The 26612-nt window shown below is 39.1% G+C and overlaps 1 protein-coding gene across 4 annotated transcripts in view; it reads left to right on the forward strand.

Moving 5' to 3' along the window:
- The window catches only part of LOC121922612 (aminopeptidase O (putative)), a 228779-nt gene that overhangs the window by 135106 nt on the left and 67061 nt on the right, over nucleotides 1–26612 (forward strand). For 2 of the 4 annotated variants that reach the window (XR_006102196.1, XM_042452230.1), the window contains 2 exons: nucleotides 1105–1167; nucleotides 2268–2351. Coding sequence is in view for 2 of the 4 variants with exons in the window: in XM_042452230.1 (XP_042308164.1) it covers nucleotides 1105–1167; nucleotides 2268–2351 (147 nt within the window). In the remaining 2 variants the exon portion in view is untranslated. Of the gene's footprint in view, nucleotides 1–1104; nucleotides 1168–2267; nucleotides 2352–10401; nucleotides 11633–26612 lie in introns of those variants that run through there. The other 2 variants (XR_006102197.1, XM_042452231.1) reach the window with 2 other exon arrangements.

A 26612-nucleotide genomic window follows, 5' to 3' on the forward strand; every position in this document is an offset into this window, starting at 1 on the left:
CTCTTCCACTTAAGGGTGCTACAAGAGCCCTTTGCATACAACCCTCTTCTGCAGGGTGACTTGAACTTGGGAGAGCAGCAGAGGCTGGTGGAGGCCATGGTGAGCCACAGAGTTCACCAGCGCCTCCAGGGTGGCCAGAGGTGTCCTCAATGCAAATGGAGGACCTTCAAGAAAAATGGAAGACAGGGTTTTAAAAAAGTTAAAAACACCCACAGAAATGTAAATCCATGCTTCTTAAGTCCTGCTCAGAATGGAGGAGAGTTTGGGAATTCCCTTGGACCAAAAGGCTGAAAATGGAGGACATGAACAAAACTCTGAGCACTCCTGGGACACGTCAAGTCCTGCTGCTTGAGTCCTGCTCAAAATGGGGGGGGGGATTCCTCCTGACCAAGAAAAAGAGGGCCAAGGCTGGTCCTTTGGGGCGAGGGGTTGGAGGGGGGCAAAGCCTGGGAGCTGGGGCCCCTGGAAGAAGGAGGCAAGCTCCTCCTCTCCTCTGGTCTGGAAGGCAGCAACAGCACCAGCAAGAGGAGGGATGGAGATGGGGGGGTCCCCTTCTTTCTTTCTTTCTTTCTTTCTTTCTTTGCTTCTTCCTTCCCTCCTTGCACCCTTCTCTGGCTCTGGAGGTGTTTCCTTTCCCTGGAGTTGCCTTGCGCGAAGGCCAGCCCCAGGGATGATGCCCCGGAGCAGGAGCAGGGCTCTCCCCAGCAGCAGCAGCAGCAGCGCCAGCAGCCCTGGCCCCGGGAGGGAGGGAGGGAGGGAGAGGCCGCCTGGCTCCCGACTCCCAGAGACAAGGTGGTCCTGAGGGGCTGGGGCTGCTGCTGGCTCCTCTCTCTCCTCCTCTTGAGGTGGAGGGGCTGGGGCTTTCTCCAAGGGTCTGTGGGAAGGAAGTCGCCTCAGCTGCCCTGCTGCAAAGGAGGAGGAGGAGGAGTGTGTGGTTGTGGCTGCTGGGGGGGAGCCTTGGGAGGGAGCTGAGCACCCCAGCTTTGGAGGGCAGCAGGGAAAGAGAGGAGCCCATGCAGAGCTCAGGAGGAGGAAGGAGAGGAGAGGAGAGGACTTGGGATACACTCTCCAAGTTTATTTTGTTTCTTTTCCCTCCCCATGTAGCCTTTGCTGGAAGAGAGTCCCGCCTGGCAAGAGGGTCGCCTAGCCCAGCAAGTCAAGGCAGAGGTAAGCCCACCTTTTGGCTCCCCCTTTCTCCCCCCATCTCTCTCTCTCTCTCTCTTGCCCTGCTCTTTGGAAAGCTCTCTCAAGTTCCAGCCAGGTCCACCCTGAATAGTAAAGCCTGGCTAGAGCAAAGGGCATTCCTATTGAAAGGGGGGGGGGAGAACCATCACCTCCCCCCTGCTGTATGCTGGGAATAGATTAAGGGGGATCCCTTGAATACAGTACAATGGGTGTGTGGTTGTAGTTGTGTGTCTTCAAGACATTTCCAACGTAGGGCAACCCTCAGGCAAACCAGTCCTAGGGTTTTCTGGGCAGGAGATGTCCAGAGGAGGTTTCCCCTCCACTTTTCTTCCTCTGAGGCTGAGAGAGTGTGACTCGCCCCAGTGGGTTTCATGGCCGAGCTGGGAATCGAACCTTGGTCTCCAAAGCTGTAGCCCAGCACTCAAACCACACAACAAGACCTGGCTTATGAAACAGACACTTTGCAAGTTCAAGTTCTGTAAAGTTCTATGAAGTTGTGTTCCTGTTCTAAAAGAGGAAGAGGGTTGTTGTTGTTGTTGTTTTAATGGGGGGGAAACAACCACCACTCCCCTGCTGTCTGTTGGTGATCGGTTAAGGGGGAATCCCTTTAATACAAGGGGGGCTTACAGTGACTCTGTTGCTTGAGGCAAAAGGTGGGAAGAAGGCTCCCCGCAGGCTTTTCTGTTTTCTTTCCATGGAAGTCAGTGGGACTCTTATTCCAGGAATCCCAGGCAGGGTTGTGGTTGGACATCACTTTCCCAAACTGTTTTGCTATAGCCAGGCTTTTCTTTTATCTTTCCCAAAAGTTTGCTGTCGGTTAGGCTTGAGAGGTAGGCAGAAATTACTGCATTAAGATGGTCTTTTGACCATGCACAAATGGTTAAATGGATTACTGAAAAAGCATAACATTGAATCCTGGAAAAAGTGTTGTTCCCCCCTCCTGTTCCCTCCCCCCCTACTTTTCCTTTTCCACTGAAGCAATGGAAAAATGTGCCTTGAGTCTGTTTATAGTTTCTTACTCATGCTGAATAGTTGCACTCAGGTTGCGTCTTCTTAAAAAAGCCCTACGTTTTGACCTATAGGTCGTAAAATGGGTTCGAGTAAATCAGAGAGCCAGAAAAAGCGGCAAAAGGAAAAAGCGGCGCGAAGAAGGCACTTTCCAAAAGGTATGGGCTCCTCGGGAGCATCTTTTCTATACAATGGGCTTGAGAGGTTCAAGAAGGAAGCTTTTTAATAAACTGGGAACTGCACGACATATTACGAAGTTTCTGAAAGCATTTTCTTTGTGAAGGTTCATGTTGTCTAGCAAGATGCCTGTAATACGACTAGACAGAGATGCGTTTATATGAATTGTGCTAACTTAGGGCTGAAGAGGGAGTACTGGAAAAAGGTTTTATAGAAAATAAAATAGGATGTTTTACCATTTATTACTATCTCCTTATTCACATATCTTAAAAAGTATCTGAGTTGGACAAGGCTAGACATTGTGTTTGTGTCACGGAAATGGAAAACATAACCAATAAATAGACTGCAAGTTGTAAAATAGAAAGAAATAATTGAAGGGTGACTTCATGTTTTCATATGTTCTCCTATTATTATTCTATCCATCGCTGCCTCTATTCATAAAATAAAAATGTAATGTTTAAAACAAAACAACAGATCAATGTTATGTGAGAGCAGCGCTTGGAGTATTGTACCTTCAGTTTTGATACAAGCACTGATGGAAAGTACAATCCACCAACTATTGGTGGATTGTACATTCAGTTTCTGGGAGGTATGATTGTATTGTTCTGGCACACAAGTGTAATTGTAATTTTGTTTTGCTTCCGTACGGTTTCCAAAGAATAGTATTGCCACATCTACAATGAGTTGTGCTGTTTGCCTCCTTGATGTTAGCCTAGTCCAGCCAAGCTAAAATACTTAAATATAAGTGATATACAGTGCAACCTTATGCATGTTTACCCAGTAATAAGTTCAGCTCAACAGTAGGTTATACACTGTAGTACCTATGCACATAGGATCACAGCCTTAGTTCCATTGTGGTAAGTGTACTGAGGTAGACCTATCCTAGATGAATTTACTAACGCAGTGAGTAAGTTGCATTGATTTCAATGGAAGTCCTTCCCAAGTAATTTTGCAAATTCAAAATGCTGGTCTGTCTTGTAATTTGAGCTATTCTTGTACACTGCAGATTGTTACTTAACTTCTGACGAATAGCAAAGAACAAAACGGCGTCTCAGAAAATGTGGTAATAAGCATTTATTGTTAAACCACATTAAAACTATTCTAAAGACTTTTTTTCTATTTGGAAAAAGGCTGTGTTGGTTTTTTTTTGTCCTGGTTAACAAAAAAAGTTTCTTTGAAAGGATTAAAAAGGCAATGTGTTACTCTGCTGCTTTGATGGTGCTTCTAGAAAGTTTGATGAATCATCACTGGTTCTTTAGCCAAGTACTTGCTGATAATATAGCTGCCAACTCCAGGGCTGTGTTGCCTTAGTATGGGCATTATTGCATTTGACAAATGTCCGCAGATAGTACAAATGTCTGCAGGTGGCGGCGGCGGAAAGGGAGATGGACAATAAAAGGATGAAGCTCTAATTTTAGTTTAGTGTTGTTAATTGTGTTTAAAAGCTCAAGTAAAAGGCACTCTGACTCTCAGTCAGACTGTTCATATTAAATTGAAGTTCACCAGCATATCCCTTGTTTAGTATGTATGTAGGAATGGGTTTACTTTTCAAATTGTGGCATTTAATTCTGCTCTGTTGTTTGATAAAGCGTCGCAATACACCAGTCTGTGTCAAGTGGTGCTAAAGTACCTTTTTAAAGTCATGACATAAATGTTTTGATCTCAATATAAAGTACTGAATGAGAAGCAACAGTGATTTCATTAAGTGATAGATAATACGCTGTTTCGATATGTGATTTACTTTTACAGATATTCCTCCTTGCTAATAATAATAGTAATAGTAATAATTTATTACTGCTGGAATTAACTTCAGTTGAAGTTCAAAAGTATGGTAGCTCTTTTTTTGTTTGTAATCTCAGTATGTTTGATGCTTGTGATGGCTATGGATCCCATGTTTTTAGTGTAATCCAGAAACGATTCCCCTGCTTCATTTAGGTATTCAAGATGGTGTTGCATATTATTGTTGGCTGGAAGATTATATTGGCTGCCATTTTGTGTTCTATTGGTATTGAATAACAGAAGTTAAAAGACTGGAAACATTTGCATTGTATAATCTGCTATTAAATTAAGCAGTGTGTTATCCTAAACCAGTATGTGCAGAGATTCTACAGACAAACACAACTATATCTTTGAATTCTACCTCTTATCCACACCAGTGTTCAGTGGCCAAACAGCATGAGGTTTATTTGTATTCCAGTTTTTCATCTCTGAAAATTGAGATGTCCATACTGGTTAAACACACACACACCATGTAAAAACAGAAGGTCAAACAAGCAAAACTAGTCCAGAGCCATAAACACAGCAATAGACTCTTGAAAGTATGAAGCAATTATGAAATAAAATAGTTAGAGCTAACTAAAACAGTTCAGTGCAACAAAGAAAGCAAATGCTCAGCAGAAAAAGTCTCCTAGTAGTAAAGAAGTACCATACTGACAAAACAGGAGACAAGCTAATCTCCTGTAGCAAGGAATTCCACATGTTGGTGCTGCATTGAAAAAGGCCCTACTCTAGTTTTAGTTCTGTTTTAAACTGCTTCATACTGATGTTGTTAGAAAGGAACAACATTTGGTAAGAAAGAAGAGAAAAGACAGAATGGAGCTATTGTTTTAAAAATGGTAGGGCCAATTGAAGAGAAAGCTAAAAACAGACATAGCATAATCCTGTGCATTTTTACTTAGATGTAGGTGCCAGTGATTTGTAGTGGGGCTTATTCCCAGGTAAGTGTGCATGTAAATGGCAGACAAAGGCTGGAACCTTGTTGGTTAGTCCTCATCTAGTTGTTGAAAGGTGATTCAATACATAAGTAAATCCCATAGTTCAATGTGTCTACTATAGTCAGGACTACGAATAAGATTCAGGTCAACATCTGTTAAGTCACATCTGAATGACTGAGCTCCGTAACTTCATTGTTGGCTTTAGAGTGAAAATATTGAATACTTGCTGTGCCTTTTAAGGATCTTTTTGTATGTTCTCTGGCTTAACACTCCCCATCATGCACAGTTCCTTGATAATTATGACAGGTTAATCACATTTTCTCAACTGGATGAATGCTTTTTGCCATTTCTAACCTGTGTGAGACACCCTGAAATCAAAGTGGCTACTCATGCGTTTTGAGCATGATATCTGCCTGTCTGTTGGTTGAATAACTGCTTAAAAAAGAGCATTCTTGCTTGTCTGAAAAAAGTTTTGCAAAATTAGATAAGAGGCTACTAGCACATGAATTATCCTCCCAGATCACACTTCTCAGAAACAGGAAAGAATGGGTGTATGTGGGTGTGTGAAGGCCTTGAGGATATCAATCATTGTGTAAACCATTTTAAAAATGATGCAAGATGATGGACAAGTTCATGTGCAATGTGAGGCTGCTGCTGCTGTGTTGTTTAATTTCAGAAATAGGGGAATTCAACATAATTAATTGTTATAGATCAAATACACTTCTTGGAAAAATAGTTGAAAATTAAAAAATATGCTTCAACCTCCCTGTTTGATATTTTTACTTTTAGCACATAATTTGCTTGTTTTCTGCTCTAATTCTTATTCTCCTATGATCATGATTTTGATGCTTTTTGCCTTTCTCATAGCAATCCTTTTAATTTGTTCACATTTATTTTCTCATCTGATTTTTTCTTCTCTTCTCTTTTTGTCTTTTCTTTCTCTTTTTTCTCATTCTCTTGCTTCCTTTTATCTGTTATTTGTTCTCTTTCCCCCTACAAGTCACATTTATTTTCATATTCATACATAGCATGATGATTTCCCCTTTCTCTCAAACGGTTATAATGAATAACTTTGTACAGCTCTAAAAGTCTGCATAGGCTGAATAGGCAGTTTTTAAAACTGTAAGCCAGCTTGAGGAATAAAAGTTGAAATTAAATAAAGCAGTGTTGATATTTTTAAATGTGCTTTTAGTGACCAAATAAATTGTCTATGTACAAAGGTCTGTTATTTAAAAAATAATAATATAATGAATGTGAGAAAACTTTTTTTTTAGAACAGACTAGTGGATACATGAAATTAAGAAACCTTGGAAGAATCATAAAGCTCTTTAGAGAAAATACGACAACTTAATTTTAGAAAATTTACATTAATAAATTTAGGTTGTCTTTCCTACATAATCGCTGGAATATATCACTGTTGGGCAGAAGTAAATCTAATGAGAGATTTCTGGGTTATTTGCAGTTGTCCAGATTTCTCATTTCCAACTGTTTAAGTGAAGCAAGCACTTAAAGAAGTTTTTATATGCTCACTTTTGATATTCAACAGAAAGAAGTAAGTGTATCTTTGATTTCACTTCTAGTTGAGATTCTAGTAATAAATAGATCCTGCAGGCCTGATTTCTGCCCACCTCTGAAGCTAATCCTAATAGGTCTAAATCCTAATGAGGTTACTAAAACAAAGATTGTGAGTAGAAAAAAATAGTATTTTTACTCAGCATAAAGTATAATAAAGGAATTAATACGTAGTATAGTCAAGAGTACATGACATTATACCCAAAAGATTATGTTGTGTATTTTGCCTGCATACCAAATATGGTTTTGGTACCAAAAAGACAACTAGATTTTAAAGATTTGGTTTAAATGCCTAATTTGTTAATTTAAAACATTAATATTAGAGTGATTTCATTTTAGACTAACAGGGTGATGATTTTTGTCTAAATATTACACTGGTGGTGGTGGTGATCATCATAATCATTTATTTACAGTGCCATCAGTGTACGTGGTACTTTATAAGTGAAAGAACGACAAAATAATGTCTCATATTTTTATGTCTCATATTTTGATCATAGCGCATATTTTTTTAAAAAACAACATAATTATTGCCTCATTATTTTTTTAAAGTATAACAAACTTAAAAGCTGTTCATAAGAGCCAGTGAAAGAAGACTACAACAAATAGCTGAACTGCACTTTCAAAAATATCACCTGACATGTTCCTATTGGGACTGTATTTCTTCAGAATGAATGTGACAGCTGGTATGGTTGAATTTTTCCTCACTATATAAACCTTCCAGCACAGCAAGGAAGAGGTGAGGCTAAAACCTTGGTTTCTGGTGTGTCAGCTTTCCACAGGCAGCGGGTTTTAGGCATGGGGTGGCCTGTTATACAAGTCTGTTTGGTGTTATGTTCTGCAATGTATAGAATGGCACTCCATTATCCTTATTTTTTTCCCAGGTGCTCTGCTTATATGAATATGAAAATGTCTTATTGTGTGTGTGTGTGTGTGTGTGTGTGTATTCACATGTGATGGGAAGATAGATCCATTGGATTAGTAGGAGATTCTCCTTTATTCACTTGAATTTTCTTTTGCATCATGTGGTGAACATGTGGCCCTCCAGCTGTTTGTAAACTACAGCTCCCTTCAACCCTAGTTAGCGTGGTAAGATGTGAGGGAGGATGGGAATTGCAATCCAACAATACCTGTTGTGCCCCACCCTCCCCGTCCCTGTGTTACATTGTGTCCAAAGTTGCTTTTTTAAAAAAGGGATTTTTCACTGTTACTATCCAAATAGTGAGAAATCAGGACTGAATTTTAGATGTTGCACATAATGGTATCATTAGCAGAATGATTTCTATAACTACAGTATGGGGTATTATTTCTGAATCATGTTCCATGACATTCATATATGTAAGGTCCAGTTCCTTCTATAAATCTGAGGTGGCCATTTTTAAATTAGGAAAATGCAAACCAGCATTGGCCATGTGTTGGAAGTAGCTTAAAGTGTACGTAGAATTACATCACTTAATTAGTATGGTTTGTTGCCAGCAGCCATTTCTCCCCTGCACAGTAAAAGATTAAGGCCACCTTAATGCAAAACACAAGTTTGCTGAGGAAAGGAAGACAACAGAAGTGTTGTGTCTTTTATATGAAGGGGGGAAATGGCACACTGCTGCAGTAGAACCTTTTTTATTTGGTGGTTCCTCTCTATAGAGGTGTTTTAATGAGTTTCTTTTATATGAGACCATACAAACCTAATTGGTCCTATCAGCTCCAGAGTAAGAGAATATATTGCTAGTGGGGGTGTATTGTAGTGGAGAAAATAAATAGACTTCTATGGATAGCAGCTATGAGTAGGCTATTGCAGGCTATAGGTTAGTGTGGCGGTATTAAGACTCTTCCAGAATATTTGTTGTTAAGCATTTTTCCTTGTCTGGCTCATCAATACCTGGGGGTACATCTACACTGTAGAAATAATGCAGTTTAACACCACTTTAAGTGTTGTAGCTCCATCCTGTGGAATCCTAGGATTTGCAGTTTTACCAGGTCTTTAGCCTTCTCTGCCAAAGAGTGCTGCCACTTCACAAAACTATAGAATCCAGGTATTGGTTCCCATCTTATATTTTATAGTGCTCTGTCTAAAAGACTTCCACAGGACTGGTATGATACTTTCGTTGATGAGACTTCTCTGGTAGCTAGGTGAATTGTACATGAATGGGTTTGTGATTGTGTAATAACATTGAATTGTAGGCTTTTACTCTGCCTTTCTGATGTCTGGAAGCAACCTTAAATGACCACATTTCATTATACAGTCATCCCTCCTAACTCACATATCTGAGATCTGCTACCTCGAATATCTGTGGAGAGGTGACTTCCGCTATTTCCAGTGGTGCGCGTGCCTGGGCTGTGCACCCAGGGACACACCCCATTCAATCCTATGAAGCTTGAATATGCATGAGCCTCCATTTTTGTGAGGGCATCCAAACTGTATTCGTGGTTTCTAGATTTTGCACACACACCAGAATAGGCCACATTTAAGAGATTTATATGGTTGTGTTCTAGTTTTTAAAAGTGGACTTTTCAGTAAGAATGGATTAGGATTAATTTGTATATTTAGCACAAACCAGATGTAGCAGCTATACAAATGTTCTTCAAGAACCACCATTTGAGTTCTGGACACAAGCATGTTTAGGGCAATAGAACTCTAGAGTTCATGATCTAAGAATAGGATCCTAAAGGAAAGATGATGACTCAAAACCAGCATAGTTGATTATAAAGTCAAAGTTATGTACTGGTAGTTAAAGGGAAAGGTTGCACGATCAATGTTCACAAATTCTGGGGCAGGCAAAGTGGCTAAAAATAGTGACAGCTTAACAGCAGGATTTTGTAAAAATATCTTGCTACTTTCAGTATCAAGTACCCCTGGAAACCAATATGCTGCCTCTGCTGTATTTCTGTGCCAACCTCAATTAAGCTAACTATAGTACTCTGACTGTGGCCCAGGACTGTTAACTTTCTGCCTGGAACTGAAGGAGGTGCTCATCTCAAAGAACTATGGCAGGGTCACACTGAAGCACATTCACTATGTTAATATCTTCCTCAGTTATTGCCTTGCTTATGGACAAGGAAAGTCATGGAACGAGAGACATACCGGCAATCTGAGCCAAGCTACTTGAAGTTCTTTCCTACTGGCAGATATCTTCAGAATGAGAAACTAGCAATTTTGACAATTCTATTTGAGAGGGAAAGGTAGCCATTTTTGGATTTGCTGCACCTCTTATTTCAGTTTATGGTAGTAGAGTTGAAGTAGCTGGGTTCCATTCATAACTCCTCTCTCCTTCCTTGACGATCATGATAGTTTTTATTCAGCACTGCATATGCTAGCCTGTTTCTGCCCGCTCTTCTACTTTCAGGATCAATCAATTGGAGTTCATGTATTCATCCCATTGAGACAATATGTGTGGGTTTCATGAGGGCTCCCCATCTATCAAACCTATGTTTATCTTATTGGTAAAAACATCCCATTTTAATTTAATAGAAAATTAATATTAATTAGTGTATGAGATCTAAATGTATAAATAATAATGGTTAACCTTTCCTTTACTGTGTTTTTTCTTCATGGTAATGGTAGGGGAGGTGATGAAAACCTATTTTGGACTTCCAAGTTGTGCTGTGTATCTTGCACTTATTTTCAGTCACTTATTGCCTGCAAACATCCTGTTTGACGAGTCCTTTTAAAATGGAAGGTTGTATAACTCCAGTGATCTAGAGGGAGTGGAGACAATTACTCTTTTCATTTGTTTTCTCTTGTCCACTACAGATCAAGCAGCATTCTTCAAATAATTTTGTAAAAGTCATGTTGGAGTTCCTTGTGTATCTGTAAGCTGAAAAACATTCATCTGGCTCTCTCTTTTCCTGGTGTCAGACATATGTATAAATTAAATCTTTATTTAGTATAATGCGTGGCTTGAGACTAGGTTTTTATTTCCTCAGTTTCTTTACTGCAGTCATTCCCTGCTTGAATAAAGAATATAACAAACTATTCCATATTTGTTTGTTGTTCCTTCCTGGATTTGTATATGGTATAATATATTTATATTTGGGTGTGGGGTTTTGTGTGTGTTTGTTTTTTTAAAAAAAATCAGTATTCTTTGTATGTACTAAGGCTACTTTATTGTAGAGATAATATAGACTTGAAATTTATGCACAGATCAAGGAATCACAGATCCTAATGAGGCTTCTCTTCAACAAGCATTAGCTGGCATTCTTTTGGCAAAATATGTCCCATTGTCTCTTTCCAGTTATGAACCGCAAATAAAATGCTCTTACCAGATCCAACCCCAGATATTCTGAGACAAAAAAATCAAATCAAATCAAAATGTTGCCTCCTCTTTGTTAAATAACAACAGTAACAATAACAGCAATAAGTGATGCTCTGAATGCTGTATGAGACACTGCTCTTGTTTTGCTTGATAACTTGCAGTTTCAGAAGCATAGAGAAAAGATAGATTATTACAGTAGAGATTAAAAAAACAAATATGCAGAAAAAACTTGTCATTGATTTATCGTGTCAAACTGCTGATTCCTGAACATTCCCCTCATGTAAATAACTGAAAGTTAACATACCTAATCTATATTGAGAGATTTCTATCTAGGGAGAAGAGAAGATGCAAATACTGTATATGATTTCCTCAGTGGTATAGTTTAGTATTTTTAAAAGTCAGCTTTGGTTTTCCCTTATCACCCAGTTTCACAGTAGCACATATAACTGGATGGTCTGGTGTTTGTTTCTAGTGTGATACTTGCAGGCATAAGAACACCTCTGGAGGTCATCACTGATGCCCACGGTCTGAGCAGGCCATTGCCTCACATACTGGCACTCTAGGAACAAGCATCCCCAGATCATGGACAAATCATGGACAGCTATTGCTTTGTGCTCTCTTCTGCTCAATGATGCTGATACTGGACTGATACAGGCAGACGGTTCTGAGTCCTTTCCTGGTCTGATTGTTTCATTTCGTATTTGTATATTGTTAGTTTTCAATAAAATGTGTTGCTGAAACATGTTGAATTACTCTTCTTTTTTGGGATGCAGGAACCTATCCCTATTCTTTCCATGTTATTTTTGCCACTGGTAGATAGGGACATATCTGCTTCATTAACTGAGGCATACCTGTACTGTTCCCTCTTCCATATAAATTGAGCCTAATATTTCCCAGTATGAAATAGCTAGCATTGAACTCCCCCAGCACCAATGAGAGTGCATGAGAGCTGGTGTAGTACCATTGTATGAGTGTTGGATTAGGACTCCAAGAGACCAGGATTCAAATCCCTCCTCACCCATGGAAAACCATGGTGACGCTGGACATGTCATGTTCTCTGACTAAGAGGAAGGCAATGGTAAACCCTAGGATAGGGTCTCTGTATGTTAGAGCTGACCTGAAGGCATATAACAGCAACAACAAGTTTCTCAACCAGTTGTCTCTGTTTCCCACTAATTTGTCTAGTTAGAGAAGTTTCCCATTTACTATTCAACCATGAATTGTAACCTTCTATTTGGGAAAGCATGCACAGACCTGAAGGTGATAGCAAGGATGCATTAAAACAGATATTTAGACACTAGTGGCATTTGTTGAGTTTCCATTCATCTGATATAACCTACAGATACAACCTAGAAGGTTGCTGGGTGTTCTTATTTGTTATTACTGTGCGCCTTCAAGCCTTTTTTTTTTTTTTTTTTTTGACTTACAGTGATTCTCAAATGAATCTATCATGGTGTTTTTCTGGGCAGAATTTGTTGAAACAGGGTTTGTGCATTTTCCTGTCACAGGCTGAGACATGTCCAAGGTCACCCTATGGGTTTTCATGTCAGTGGAGATATAAACCCTGGTCTCCAGAGTCATAGTCTAACACTCAAACCACTAAACCACACTAGCTCTTGAGTGATCTTATATGTATGCATTATATATGCTCATATATCTAGTTCATGAGAATTGTGACATGAGGGGGAGATTCAGACAAAGAGAATTCTGTGTTTGATTTATTATACTTACAAGTCTTGATTTGGGCCTGTTCATCTGGAGACAGATATTATCAAATCATTTATGCTAGAAGACAGGAGTAGAAAAGCGCACCAGACTGGACAAATATGTGTTACTGATGTCCTTAGGATGACTTTTGGTACACCAGTTTGTGGAAAGCACTAAATAAATAGCAAAATGGAAAGTTCAAAATACAATTGGCCCTCCACATTTGTGGTTTTGACTTTTGTGACTTTGGTTATTTGCGGCTTTCATTAATGTGTTCTCTCTAGGAATCTCTAGGTCCTCCTACACAACTGTGCCAGAAGCTGACCATAGAGTTGTGCTGGAGAACCTAGAAATTCCAAGAGAAAGCACTTCTCTAGGCATTTATAGATCCTCCAGCATGATTCTATGATCAACTTCTGCCAGATGTTGACCATAGAATTGCACTGGATTACATGGGGATTCCTAGAGAGATGCTCTCTCAGGTTAAAAGAATAGCATTTTTTAATTGTGTTTTTTCCACATTCACAGAGGTCCTTCACCCTTAACACCAGCAAATTCCTATGCAGAGCAGCAGTTAATTAGACCTACAAGTATTTCTGTGTCTAGCACAGAAAGTAAAGCAAATCTTTGCTTATTTATCATCTGTCTGCATATTCCACTAGGAAGGCATCTATTCTTGGTGTTAAAAATGGTTTCTTTATTGGCTTCCTGAAAAGAAGGCCATGAAAGCCATGTGGGTTCAAGTTACAGGTAAAAAACATTTTGGCAGCTTGATGATGTTCTGCCGCTTGTTACTGATGCTGGGAGATTTGAATGAAAAAAACACACACCAACAACCCAGGGAGCAAGCAAGAGAGAAAGAAACAGAATGTCTGTGTCTGTGTGATGCTAAATATGCCCTTAGAAGGCAATCCCTGATGGCCTAGATGGAACTAGTCTTAGTGAATGGCCTTCTTCCCCTTGTTGAATTTATTGCCATCTTGGCATTCTCAGAGCAAAAGGAATGAATCAGGATGTTTGCCCCCACCTCACAGCACAATCCCCCTTTAAAGGCATTCCTAACAATTTTACTGTAACGAAGATGAATGTCTTGAAGGGTGTGAGCAAAAATTCTGGCTTTCGTATGAAATTAGGTGTATGAGGCACAAATAAGTTGAGGTTTTTATGTGGCATAGGACTAATAGAACAAGCAACAGAGATGCACCACTCTGCGGTGTTTTTGTAGAACAGAGGGGTGTCCAAATGCTTGTGTAATTTCCCAGAGGAGGTCCATGCCAAAGCAAGGATTTCTAATACCATTTTAACTTAAGGTAATTTCACTCATACTGTGCTAATTAGAAATAGATAAATTACGTATCTCTTTTGCCAGCATCTCTTGATAAGCTTCTCACATAATGTTTTTTTACTACATGAAACCTGGGACTGCTGTAAGGTGAAAACATGGGAGAACAATGTGGATGGTGTTCTATGTTTATTGTTGTGATGTGCCTTCAAGTCATTTCTGACCTATGGCATCCCTAAGGTAGCTGAGAGTATATGATTTGCCCAGTGTAGTCCAGTGGGTTTCCATAGCTGAGAGGATTTAGACACTATTCTCCAGAGCCATAAGCTGCATCTGCACTGCAAAAAATAAAGTAGTTTAACACCACTTTTACTGCCATAGCTTGTTGCTATGGAATTCTGGGATTTGTAGTTTGGTGGGAGACTGCTGCTGGGGGGTGCCTTCCAGGTAGAATTTGGTGCAGGTAGCTGCAGTGCTACGCTCTCATCAGCAGCCGCTGCTGGGTGGGGTGCTATCTTAGTGAACAATAAATAGTCATAATGAAGAAGATAAAGAATGGATAATCCAGGATTTACTGGACAGTGTTATGTGCTGTTCTTTTTCATAGAACTAACAGTTTTCTTTTCTGCTTTTGTTATCCTTGACTTGGTGCCTTTTTGGTTAGTATGCTTTGTTATTTGTAACTTTTTCTATTAAGGTTACTGACTCTTTTTTTGCGGGAAATGACTTATTTGCTACAACTGCATTTTTTAAGGAGTGTAACAGTTATCTGGGAGTGACCATGATTAAAGGAGTGATCACCATTAGTTTATTATTTTTGGATGTGCAATTTTATAACACAGAGAATCCAACACAGAAAGCATAATAATGAATAGGGAAGTTGCAGTGCTCCAAAAATTTAATTCTTGAGACAAGGCACTGAGTTGATATAGTCAGCTGATACGATGAAAGTGACCAGGACATTGTACTGTCTGCCAGCATATGATGTATGCGTATGTATATTCGAGTTGTCTGTTGACTTATGGTGATCCTGTGATTTCCTAGGGTTTTCTTACTCAAGGAATACTTAGAGACAGTTTTGCAAGTTCCTTCCTCTGAAAACAATAAACTAATGGCGATCACTCCTTTAAGCACTTGGTATTTATTGGTAGTACCCATCCAAATACTAACTAGGGCTGACCTGCTTAGCTTCCAAAATCAGAGAAATTGTCTACTTCATCTAAATGCTGGCGATGTAACACTTATACTGCTTCTCTGTGTCATATAATGTGGACATGTTCAGTGGTTACCCGTTTTTGGTTGGATGTATTGCAATATATCAGTTTTGTACAGGAATTTTAAAAAATATTTGTAGACACACATGGTCTTTTAAATTATATCTCTGAAACATAGAATTTAACTAATAATTGATGTTATTGGATGTTGCATGCTCCTACTGTTTTGTTAAGACATGTACTCCAGGGCTGGAAAAATAAATATTCTCTGTCTTTTAATGGTTAGAAGATGTAACTGCTTTAGCTACTCATGTATGGGAATTGTATAGATATCAGCTTTAAGAAAATGTGTTTTTGGAACAATGGTCAGCATATATCAATGTATATATGCCAAAGCAATACTTGTATGCATTCCCCCTTCCCCTCTTCTTTCATTCTTTTTCCTTATTTTCTTTGAAATAATACTTTAATATCCAGTAAAAAATAAAAATCATGTCACGTTCCTTGTTTTTAGGTTTTGAAATATATTTATTACTTCTTTTATTCTAAATTATTATTTCAGGTGGGCATTTCTGAGGTAGAGAAGTCCTTATATGGTGAATTTACTGTGTTTTTGAAGGATTAAGATACTTATCATATGAAAATCATTGGAGGTCCTTAGAGATTAATAGATTAGGGACAGTTTTCATAGTCCAGCAACCACACTAATTTTGATATCAGTATGTCATGCTGTCAAAGTATAAGACTATATCTGTGTTTAAGCTGTATTTTTCATTGCCTGATTGAAACAGAACAACTCTTTAAGAATATGCCTTCTTAGAATCTCCAGCAGAGCAGAAGTGCCTGCAGCCGTAGAGCTGGAGAGACAACAGTGACATTTTAGTATACAGAACAATTTGTGTTCACAATCTCTGCCTATTGTATGACTGCAGATGAGACAGACTGACTGACTCCAGGAAGCTTGGTTAGGGTGGAGAGTACAGAACATTATTCAGTGCCACATGCAACTCAATTTTTGTGAAATCTGGATGTTTCTAGTAAATAAATCTACCAGTACTTCTTTTTGTTCTATCTCTGTTCTCAGTGCAGCACTGGACTCTCTCTCGCTCTCTTTCTTTCTAAAGAGCACTCTACTATAGATAAATTAGGATCTAAATAATAATTGGAGAAGTGTTGCAAAGTTATATTTTAGCTTTTGTTAACTCACCCTGATGTGATGACAGAGTGTAAAAAAAAAAGCAGGCTGAATGTCCAGTAATGAGATTATCCTCCTTGTAACATAGTGGCAAAGATGATGTTTCACAGTTGCTGTGTGGTCTCTCTTTACATAAACTTTGTCCCATAGTGTTCGGCTCATTTTCTGTACAGGAATTCATTATATATTACAAACAATATTTGCTGCAGACAGCTTCAGTATGTCAGAAGGCTTATGCAATCACCAGCTATCAATAATTTATACTGTATTTTTCCCAGCATGTGCACTTAGAAGGGATCATGTTGATAGATGCACAGAAACTTCAGAAAACTATAAACACTAACCAGTACTGTAATGTGTATGTAAAACTAATTTCTCAGTCACAAATCTATCTGCCTGCTATGGAAGGCCTCAGTGTGTGTTTCTTTTTTTGCATTTTAATTCTAACATGTTATTCTGTCATAAAATCCAGCTTGGAGCTTGCTTAATGGAACATGGATGCAAACATTTCTTCCAACACATGAACAGTGCCCCAGTGTTCTTAATACACCAGCTTTCATTGTTCACAGTGGGACAGTGAACTAGTTTGTCCATAAGAAAGAAAAAGCCTAGTACTGTATAGTTTGCATGATCACTTACCCTGACATAATCCCTAATATCGTAGGAGAAGTTTATTTATCTTTAACATGATTTGATCCTTTGGATCTGAGGAAATTTCTCTTTGATGAAGGAGGGACAGCAAGCTACCAGTCTTTCTTCCCCTCTTCTACTGGAGGAAGCACATCCATGTGCAGAAAGAATAGTCTTTCCATAACTGTGTTTACTGCTGGCAGTGCCTGGGACTGTTATGGTCCCCCTGCTGTTTCTGACCATGCCTGTCAAATCATTATTGTGCACCAAACTTCGTGGATGCCATATATGGGCAACACTGGATTGAAATAAGAAATGGGATAGAAAAGGGATGACTATAGCTAGTTAACCAGTGTGTGAAGGATAAAGGAGGGCAGCCACAACTAATCAGCGTGTGAGAAAAGAAGCCATGGCTCTTATTTTCTCAGCAGAACACACATTTGATTTGGCCATCAGCTTAGTGGAGTGAGATTTTTATATTTTTATATTTTAGTGCAACACAGAGACCCACTTCTGAGCATCTATATGAATTTACACACGCATACACATGCACACATTCAGTCTTCTCTGCCTAAGGAAAGGGCCTGTGGATCCCAAGAGAAGTTACTTTACGGCTGCTAATGAAGCTTAAATTTTACTGTTCTTGTACCATGGAAGGGGATTGGCCTGTGCCTGCATGGAGATCCCTCCAGAACAACTAAACTACAACAGAAGTGACATTTGAGACGACATGTAGGCCTGTGACTCTAACATTGTCACTTTTCTTCTCCTGGATGAATTTTGGCATCTTTTGCCTGATGAAGATGCCAGTTGAGCTTCAAAAGCTTGCATGATATATTTTGTGCATTTTGGTTGGCCAATAAAAGCATAACTGTTTTGTGCATTTTGGAATATATATAAAAATAATGGCTGTGTGGCTAACACTACAACCAGCAGCTATGGGCTCCAGCCATCTGGAGACACAGAAAGAAAGTAGCACCGAGAATATATATTTTACTGAGTATTTTATTCCATTTTTAGATTTTTGGGAAGGTCATTTTTGGGTTGGGTTCTTTATTATTTCCCCCTCTGTACAATCTCTCTCTGGGCATCCAGTCCTGGTCCCTCAAAAAATTGTGATGTCCATTTGCTTTGGAAAGAACGTTATGTCTCTGTTTCCTTTTCCAGTGCATAGATTGCTTGTGGAGCAGAGAAATGTGGATGTAAAGTAGTGTTTTGGTATGATATCTGGGGACACAGTTGGCTCTGCCTACTGTGACCCCTTGGTTCCATCTACCATTGCTTTCCTCCAGTACCAATGAGCAGCAGCTACCACTATCTTGAATGTGAACATCCATTTATCAGTGAAATGAGTTCTGTGATCATCTGGGGATGCTGATCAGATATACCTGGTTTGCCACCTCCAATAGGTCCTGGTTGATGATACAAGCAGAATTACTAGGTGTTGAAGGTTGCACAGTTCAGTGCAAATGGCTATCATATCAAGAAGTACAGTAGTATGTATGTCCAGCTCTGTACTTTTGTGATTATTTTGTGTTCCCATGATGCTAACTAAGCAGTTAGTCCAGAACCATCCTAGATAACATAGATGATTATGGGGTATATATTTAGCTTCTGTGGTGACATTACGCTTGTATACAGACACACACGCACACACACCAAGCCTTGCCTGAGAATCCGATGAAGCAATTACTTTAATCGTCAGTCGCCTCTGCTTAAAATTTCTGGCATAGGCTAAACAAACAAACAAAACATGATATTGCCTTATCCTTTGTACTGAGGAGGGCAGTTCTTTCTTTGTGCCTGCATATTTTAAAATGATTATAGGAACGGTTTTTGGATGAAAGCAGCCAATGCTGGGGGAAAAAGTATGCAGTGATATTGCACACAAAGGCTAAATGTGACTAATGGAACTACTGAAAAGCATTAGCATTGACATGTCTGTTGCCATGTTTTGAATGCTAAGGACAAGGTAGGGTTCAGAGGTCTATTAGCTCAGCATAGCACCATCGAAATGGCTGCAGTGATGACAATGCAAATGGTTCCTGAATTAGAAATTTAATAAAAAAAATTAAAGGCCTATGGAAGGGGTTTTCCCCCTCAAGTTTCTTTGTACTGGTTGTCCACACAATTTACAAAAAAACTTCAGTACTTAGAAAAATTGCACCAGTTACCATAACTGTAAAGGTTAAATAGTATTCATTATTGTTAATAGTGCTTGTATTTATTGGCAAAAATGTAGAAAAACATGTTTGCAGTCCTAAATGCATTCCACAGGAGTTGAGCCATATGAAAACAATGGTACCGATATTTATTTCCAAATAGGTATGTATTCACTTGCATTGCACAGACAATTTTTAAAACAATGATGCTCATTTTGCTGTAATGCTTTATTATTTGTAGCTTAGAAAACCAGTTGAATTTGATAGGCAATTTGTTTTGTTTATTGTATATTCCTAACGGTATGCTTTTTTCTGCTCTGTTTCATTTATGAGAGAAAAATGGATCCATATTATGAACAGAATTCCTTCTTAAATATGCAGACCTACAATACAATATAGAATTATTATAGGTTTTTTCCTGCTCAATGTAGAACTGAAGCTCACAGCAGTTAAAATTTGTGGTTGTGTTATATGCCTTTACCTTGACTCCAAGTTATACCATCCTTATCGGGATTTTCTTGGGAAAATTTGGCAATGGAGGTTTTCCATTGTCATTCTCTTAGGGAGCGAGAGTGTGACTTGCCCAGTATTGCCCAGTGAGTTTCCATGGCTAAGCAGGGATTTGAACCAAAAGCCAATTAAAAGATCATGCAGAGGTGCTGCTTTGGAAAAGGGGATATATCCTCAACCCCAAAGGGTTTGGGGGGAAGGTACATACTGTATTAGTAGCTTCTCCTTTCTTAGAAGAAGAGCTTCTTATAGGAAGTAGCTTCTTAGAGGGACACTTCTAGCACAGAAGAACAAAACATGGAGGACAAAGTGAAGATTTTGATCTTATTGCTGGGCACACGGCAAAAACGGTGTGCAAGCCTACTGAAATGGAAGATGCCTCTTGCAGATATTTCAGTTCATTTCATTGGGTCTCATGCCATGCAATGTTTCTGGTACACTGTGCCTATATGCTATAGTAAGGAGAAAAGTTGAGAAAGATTATTTTTAATGAAGCTTTTGCTTGTGGCTTTGGATAAGCTTTGTCAGATTCAGGAATGTGATAGATGTTTTATCTGAAACTCGGTGTTTGTTTTGTATACAATCCCTCCCACTCTGCTTAAAGAAAAGTACAACATTCCAGGCAATGGAATAATGATATCCATATTGGAAATAATATTTTTAAATAATCACCCTGTGAACGGAAGCAAAAAGTATTTAATATCCTTTATGTGCAGAAATTGTATTTAGATTATTTTTAATAAAGCCATTTCAAAGTGATAGAGAATTTAAAAAATCACTTTTGGAATAGCTAGGGGTGGCATATACATAGCAGTAATGATCATTAAAGGTTTTACAGTTGGCCCTCCTTATCAATGGATTCTTCGTCCACAGATTCAACTATCTATGGCTTGAAAATTTTCCAAAAATATATAAATTACCAAAAAGCAAATCTAGATATTACTATTATTTTATTATCCCATTGTATATAATGGGACGTGATCATGTATGGATTTTGGTTTCCACAGAGGGTCCTAGCACCAAAACCCAGTGGATGCCAATGACCTATTGTATAAAATACGAAGACAAAATTCTCGTTATTTCAATAATTGAAAATATTTTAAATAAAAAAGAATGGTTTACTAACACATTGAAATAATGCTTCTTTTTGTGTGGCATTTTCCATAACTATCAACTTTTCTGATCCTTGAGGTAGTAGCACAAATAAAATTATTTTTAAAAGTCAGGCAAAGCGTGTCATCTTTGGAATGTAATATGAGAATACAAATGCCAGGTGCTTGTATTTCTTTAAAAATTTAGTGTGGGAGGAGTGTTTGCAGTAGCAGGACTGTTACTAAAACAAGTGTTGTCTGGCAACAACGAATATTCAAACAAAGTTATCAGAAAGTGTCAGTTTCTGAGGGATGAAAAAATATTTTAGGTTCTCTACTGCCCAAGTAGGCATATGAAATTATTGTCGCTGAAACAATAATATCAACTGAACTATACTTTGTCTTTAGCATTTAGAATATTGTAAAAGATTGGTCATTCCTAATCCTTTCCAATGGTTCCATATTTAGCCTCTGTGTCAGGCACACCAGAAATGAGTCGTTTGGTTGCATCATTTTCCCTCCTGCCTGCCCTGTTCTTACCCCCTTCAGGAGTGAGGATCATTCACAAGTGATGCAGAACTTCTTAGGAAGCTGGATCTAATTCAGGTTATATGGCTTCTGTGTTAAACCACTTTTTCCTGGATTGGACATCACAGGAAAGTTGTAGTTTAACAATCCAAGATATTGGTTCCAAAGTTTGGAGAATGAATGGAAGACAGAGAAGGGCATTTAAGGCATGTATAGTCATAGCACTTTTCCTCAGTCTGATAAGCCATGGTTTATTGAATCAGGGCTGCATTTGCACTGCAGAAATAATGCAGCCTCACACTGCTTTAACTACCATGGCTCAATGCTATGGAATTCTGGAATTTGTAATTTTATGAGATATTTAGCCTTGTCTGTCAGACAGCTCTGGTGTCACACCATACTACCAATTCCAGGAATCCATAGCATTGAGTCATGGCTATTAAACCAATGTTAGGCAACATTATTTCTGCCAGTGGAGATGCAGCCCAGAATTCTGATGTCTCCCAAGCCCTGCCTGCATGGTCCAAATAATCCTCTTGCGGAGGAATCTGTATGGCACATAATCCAAAACCTGGTTCTCTTGTGAACAATCTGGATGGCATCTGCCACCAAACTTGGGGAGTAGCCCACTTAGATTTTTAAAAACTTAGTGTTTGCTGCGGATCATCCCATGTTGTGATGCCAATGTATACATGCCCCACTCTGCCACCTGACATAGTTGCCATGGCAGTAAGTTGCTTGCTATGAGGGCCCCCACCGTGGGATCCAAGCTGGGCACCTCGTTCTGACCGCAGAGTGAGCGACTTAGGATTGCCACAATTCAGAAAGGACTTGAAGGTATACAACAACAAACACTAATCGGAACGACTGTATTACTTCTCCATCATTTAATTAAGCCACACCTTCAGAATTATAGCAGGAAGTCAAAAGTCATATTTGCACTGCAAAACAAATAAGCTTCATTATATTAAATCATAATATAATTTAGTTATGTCTTAGTTGTTGGAAAATTTATTAATTACAAGTAATTGGTTACTGGTAAACAGTTACTTCTAAGCTCTGATCTGGAGTAGACTGTATGGTCACAAAGTGCCAGTGATTATTGATATGAGTCCAAAACACACTGCAAATCCAGTCTGAGACCGCTTTAACTGCCCTGGCTTAGTGCTAGGGAATCCTGGGAATTGTATTTTATTGTGGCACCATAGCTCTCTGGTAGAGAAGGGTAAATGTCTCACAAAACTACAGTTTCCAGAATTTCCTAGCATTGTGCCTGGGCAGTTAAAGCAGTCTCAAACTGGATTATTTCTGCAGTGTGTTTTGGACCATAGAAAATTATTTCTCTTTGCTTTGACATTTTGATGAAAATTAAACATGTTTGTTTCCAAGTTCTTAAAAAGAGAAGTTTCCTCTTCCTCATCCCATTTCTAGTAAAGCACAGCCGGGGGGAAAAATCTATGGCAAACTTACCCTCAAACATCTGTGTTCCAGATACACATAGTTCTGAGAGTACCACTGCTTTTTTCTATTTAAAATGTTACATAGTTTCTTTCAAGCAGATCCAAAAGGTAATCTGTCGGAGAGAATGATATACTAATTTAGTGAAAGTATTTTCTTGATGTTGTGTTCTTGTCTTGTTTCACTTGATGGGCTCTGTTTGCATTGTGATTTGCTGAGTGTTGCAAATATAATAATTCTGTGTTGAACGCCATTCCAATTGATACTGTTTTGTCATGAAATGTAAAGTAAAATAATCTTGGCAGTCTCCTCAAAAACGGAAGAAATGTTACTGTATAGCTGGGTTCAGGTTTTGTGGGGTGTTCAAGAGTTTTGAATCTGTGTGGCTGTCTTTGTGTGATCAGTACCAAAATTTGGGAAAACTATTTTTAAAAAATATAAGTTACTCTTCTATACATTTGCTCCCCATATAAGGTTAGGTATCAGGGAGAAAAAAAATTTTTACACATTAATTTAATCCTCGTAGAGATGAATTTCCAAATATTCTTCAGTAGCAGTTTAATTTTGGGGCTTGTAGGTGTGGGTCAGAAATAACTGTAGATAGCAGGGCTGAGAAAGCAATATGTTGAAATAATACTGAGTTAAGTAAAACCTAGACAAGCGCAGGTTGAGTCTCCCTTATCCAAAATATTTGGGATCAGAAGTGTTTTGAATTTTGGATTTTTTCCAGATTTTGGAATATTTGCATATACATAATGAGATATCTTTGTGATGGGAGAAAAGTCCAAATGTGAAATTCATTTGTGTTTTGTATATACCTTACGAATATAGCCTGAATATGAATAATTTTATGCAGAATGTTTCAAATAATTTTGTGCATGAAACAAAGTCTGTGCACACTGAACCACCAGAAAGCAAAGGTGTCACTCTCTCAGCCACCTATGTAGACAGTTGGGGAAGATTTCAGATTTTGGAATTCTGGATAAAGGAGACTCAATCTGTACTTGAAGAGCTTGTGGAACTTTTAGACTTCTTTCTCCCTCTGTTCTTTGAAAGGCAGACCACCATATGAGCTTATAAACTGCTCATAAGATCTCTTGCATTTCAAAACTATAGTGTGTGTATGTGTTTTGGGAGATGTTCTTTGAAAAGCTCAGCTCCCAGTTTCAGAGCACACGGAATTAGCCCTTGTTCTCACATTATAGTGAAGTATGATTGTTACTAGGCCTGCCCTTAGATATTTTGCTTCCCAAGGGGAAGTACACACTGCCTCCCATCTGTGTTACACAAAGTGACTGGAATCAGGGTTACTTCAACAGTTAAGGTGAGAGTGTACCTTGAATTAACATCAGTCAACTGTAAAGGTGATATGTTATGTGGCAGAGTGGAATGGTTATGAGGCTGCTACTGTGTCTGCTATCTGAAGTGATCACCTCATTCTGGCTAGTGGTATAGCCAATATTCTTTGTGTGTGTGTTGTGTCTCTTCAAGTTGTTCCCGACTTATGGTGACCCTAAGGCGAACCTATCAGGGTTTTCTTGTCAAGTTTCTTGAGAGGGAGTTTGCCATTGCCATCCTCTGAGTCTGAGACAGTATGACTTGCTCAAAGTCACCCAGTGGGTTTCCATGGCTGAACAGGGAATGAACCCTGCGCTCCAGAGTCATCGTCCAATGCTCAAACCACTATGCTATGCTGGCTCTCACTGGCTGATGTTAAGAGGCAAAACCATACAGTTAACAGATTGTCTGACAATGAAGTTCTGTTTTAATGCTTGCCCACTCCCCTAGTCCTCCTCATTCTCTATATAGCTGAAAGTGTTCTGGTTTTAGAAGCTATGGCATTGGGAGAATGGTACAGGAAAGCTGGAGAAATAGTGTTTCAGTGTTGGGTGGCAACACCATATCTGCAGTAAACAATGCAATAAATAAGGCTTGAGCTAGGAAACAGTGGGATTCTGTTCTAGCTGATCTTACTGTAACCATGTGGGCCTGCCTACAGCAAGCAAAATAAACAGCAGCTGCCTTCAGAATTCCATAATGAGTATGCATTCACATCAAAAGAGAGGGAATGCAAATTATAGCAAAAACAGAAGGTGGTGGGGGGAAACAGTCACCCTGGGTGTATTTTAGAAGATGCCTTTGGAAGATCTACAGGAGGTTCAAATTACAGTATGTTTAACTTATTCAAGGCTTTGCTGACTGATAGTTCATTTTCACATGTACATATTGTTAGTTTTGAACAAAAAGAGTGCTGAAACTCATTGACTTACACCTGAAAAGGTGTAGGAAAGTATCCCTATAGGTCTAAGGATAAATGTGGCTGAATCCAATCATTGACTCTGATGCCAGCAATAGTGCAGGAGACGTAAATCTGACTAACCAGGGCCATGAAAACCAAATTCTTTTCAACACTCATATAACTGAATTGGTGTTAACTATTTAATCGCTTTGACGATTATTGTGCTTTGAATGTAACTAATACTTCAGCACAAACTCTAAAGAAACTGTATTTGAACTAAAAAGGTGATAATGGTGCATTACAGACTGCTGAGAAGCGGCGGTCTGCTGCCGCCGCTGGTTGCAACATCCGGGAACCGCAGCAGCCAAACGGCGCGGTTCCTGGATGCTGCCAAGAAGGAGCGTGAAAATCGTGCTCCTTCTTGCGGCCCAGAAGAGACGTCGTGAGGCGCTAGTCACGCACTCACGGCGTCACTTCCGCCGTGCGACGTGCAGATGCACAGCGTCCGCTACGTCAAAATGGCGGCGGCCGTGTGGAACCGTGTGGACTCTGTCCGTAATAGGAGTAGGGGCGTCTAGAAGAGACGCCCCTTTTTCAAACTGGGACATCCTGAGGACGTCCAAAATGGCGGTCTCTAACCCACCAATTATTATTCATTTTAAAAAGTTTCTCCTCTTGTTCTCAATAGCACATGTCACTATATTTATTTCCTTATAGTTAAAATGTCAGTTTGCTCTAAAAGTATGAATAATGCACAGTAATATTTATGTAAGTAATCTTTCCCCTCTGCATAAAATGGTCTGTTTTCTTACCTCAGCTGCAAAATCAATTTGTATTGTAATGTTTTAACCAGGGTAATGGTGTTGGTAACTGCACCAAATATTGTCCTGAAATATCTCTCATTATGTTTAAACTTGGAGAACTGCACATTAGAATTTACAATATAAAATGACAGAGGAGCTAGGCACCTGCAATTGACAGTGATGTTTATAAGACCTAAGGGTTGTTCAGTGTCTTGGGATTCAAGTAGCTAATTTAAGAGATCAGCATCTTGGTCTGTGCAGCTTGGCCAAGGCAGTGGAAGAATGTGTCAGAGTTGGGATTAGCCCCCTGATGTTTTCTTTAAAGGCTGTTGTTCTTCATCTGGAAGCCTTTGCAGGCTGCTCAGTGGAGGAGCTGGCTCAGTTACAGTCTGCTTGGTTGGGCTCTTGCAGGAGCAGTCATGTTATCATCAAAAACTTAGGAGGTACTGCCTTCTGCAGTAGTCGGCTAATTCGGTGTCTTACCAGAAGACACACACACACTTATACACATCGTTTTTATTAGGGGAATTTAAAAAGGCATAAACTCTAATAAATGTATTTGTGAAAGGTTTTTCACTGGCAACTTTTCAGTCAAAAACCTTTTCTTCTATGGATAAAGTTTCTTCCACACCCACACTGTAGGTGCACCAATAATGTAGTTTGACATCAGTTTAAGTGTTGCAGCTCCATCCTATGGAATCCTGGAATTTGTAGTTTTATAAGGTCTTTAGCCTTCTCTTTCAAAGAATGCTGGTGCCTCACAAAACTACAAATTCTAGTATTCTCTAGGATGGAGCCATGACAATTTAAGTTGTGTCAAACTGTACTATTTCTGCAGCATAGATGCACTCTCATTCTCTAAGGTTCCTCAGTCTAAGGGTGTTATGAGC

This window comes from Sceloporus undulatus, chromosome 2 (genome assembly GCF_019175285.1).
Source record: "Sceloporus undulatus isolate JIND9_A2432 ecotype Alabama chromosome 2, SceUnd_v1.1, whole genome shotgun sequence".
Taxonomy (NCBI): Eukaryota; Metazoa; Chordata; class Lepidosauria; order Squamata; family Phrynosomatidae; genus Sceloporus; species Sceloporus undulatus.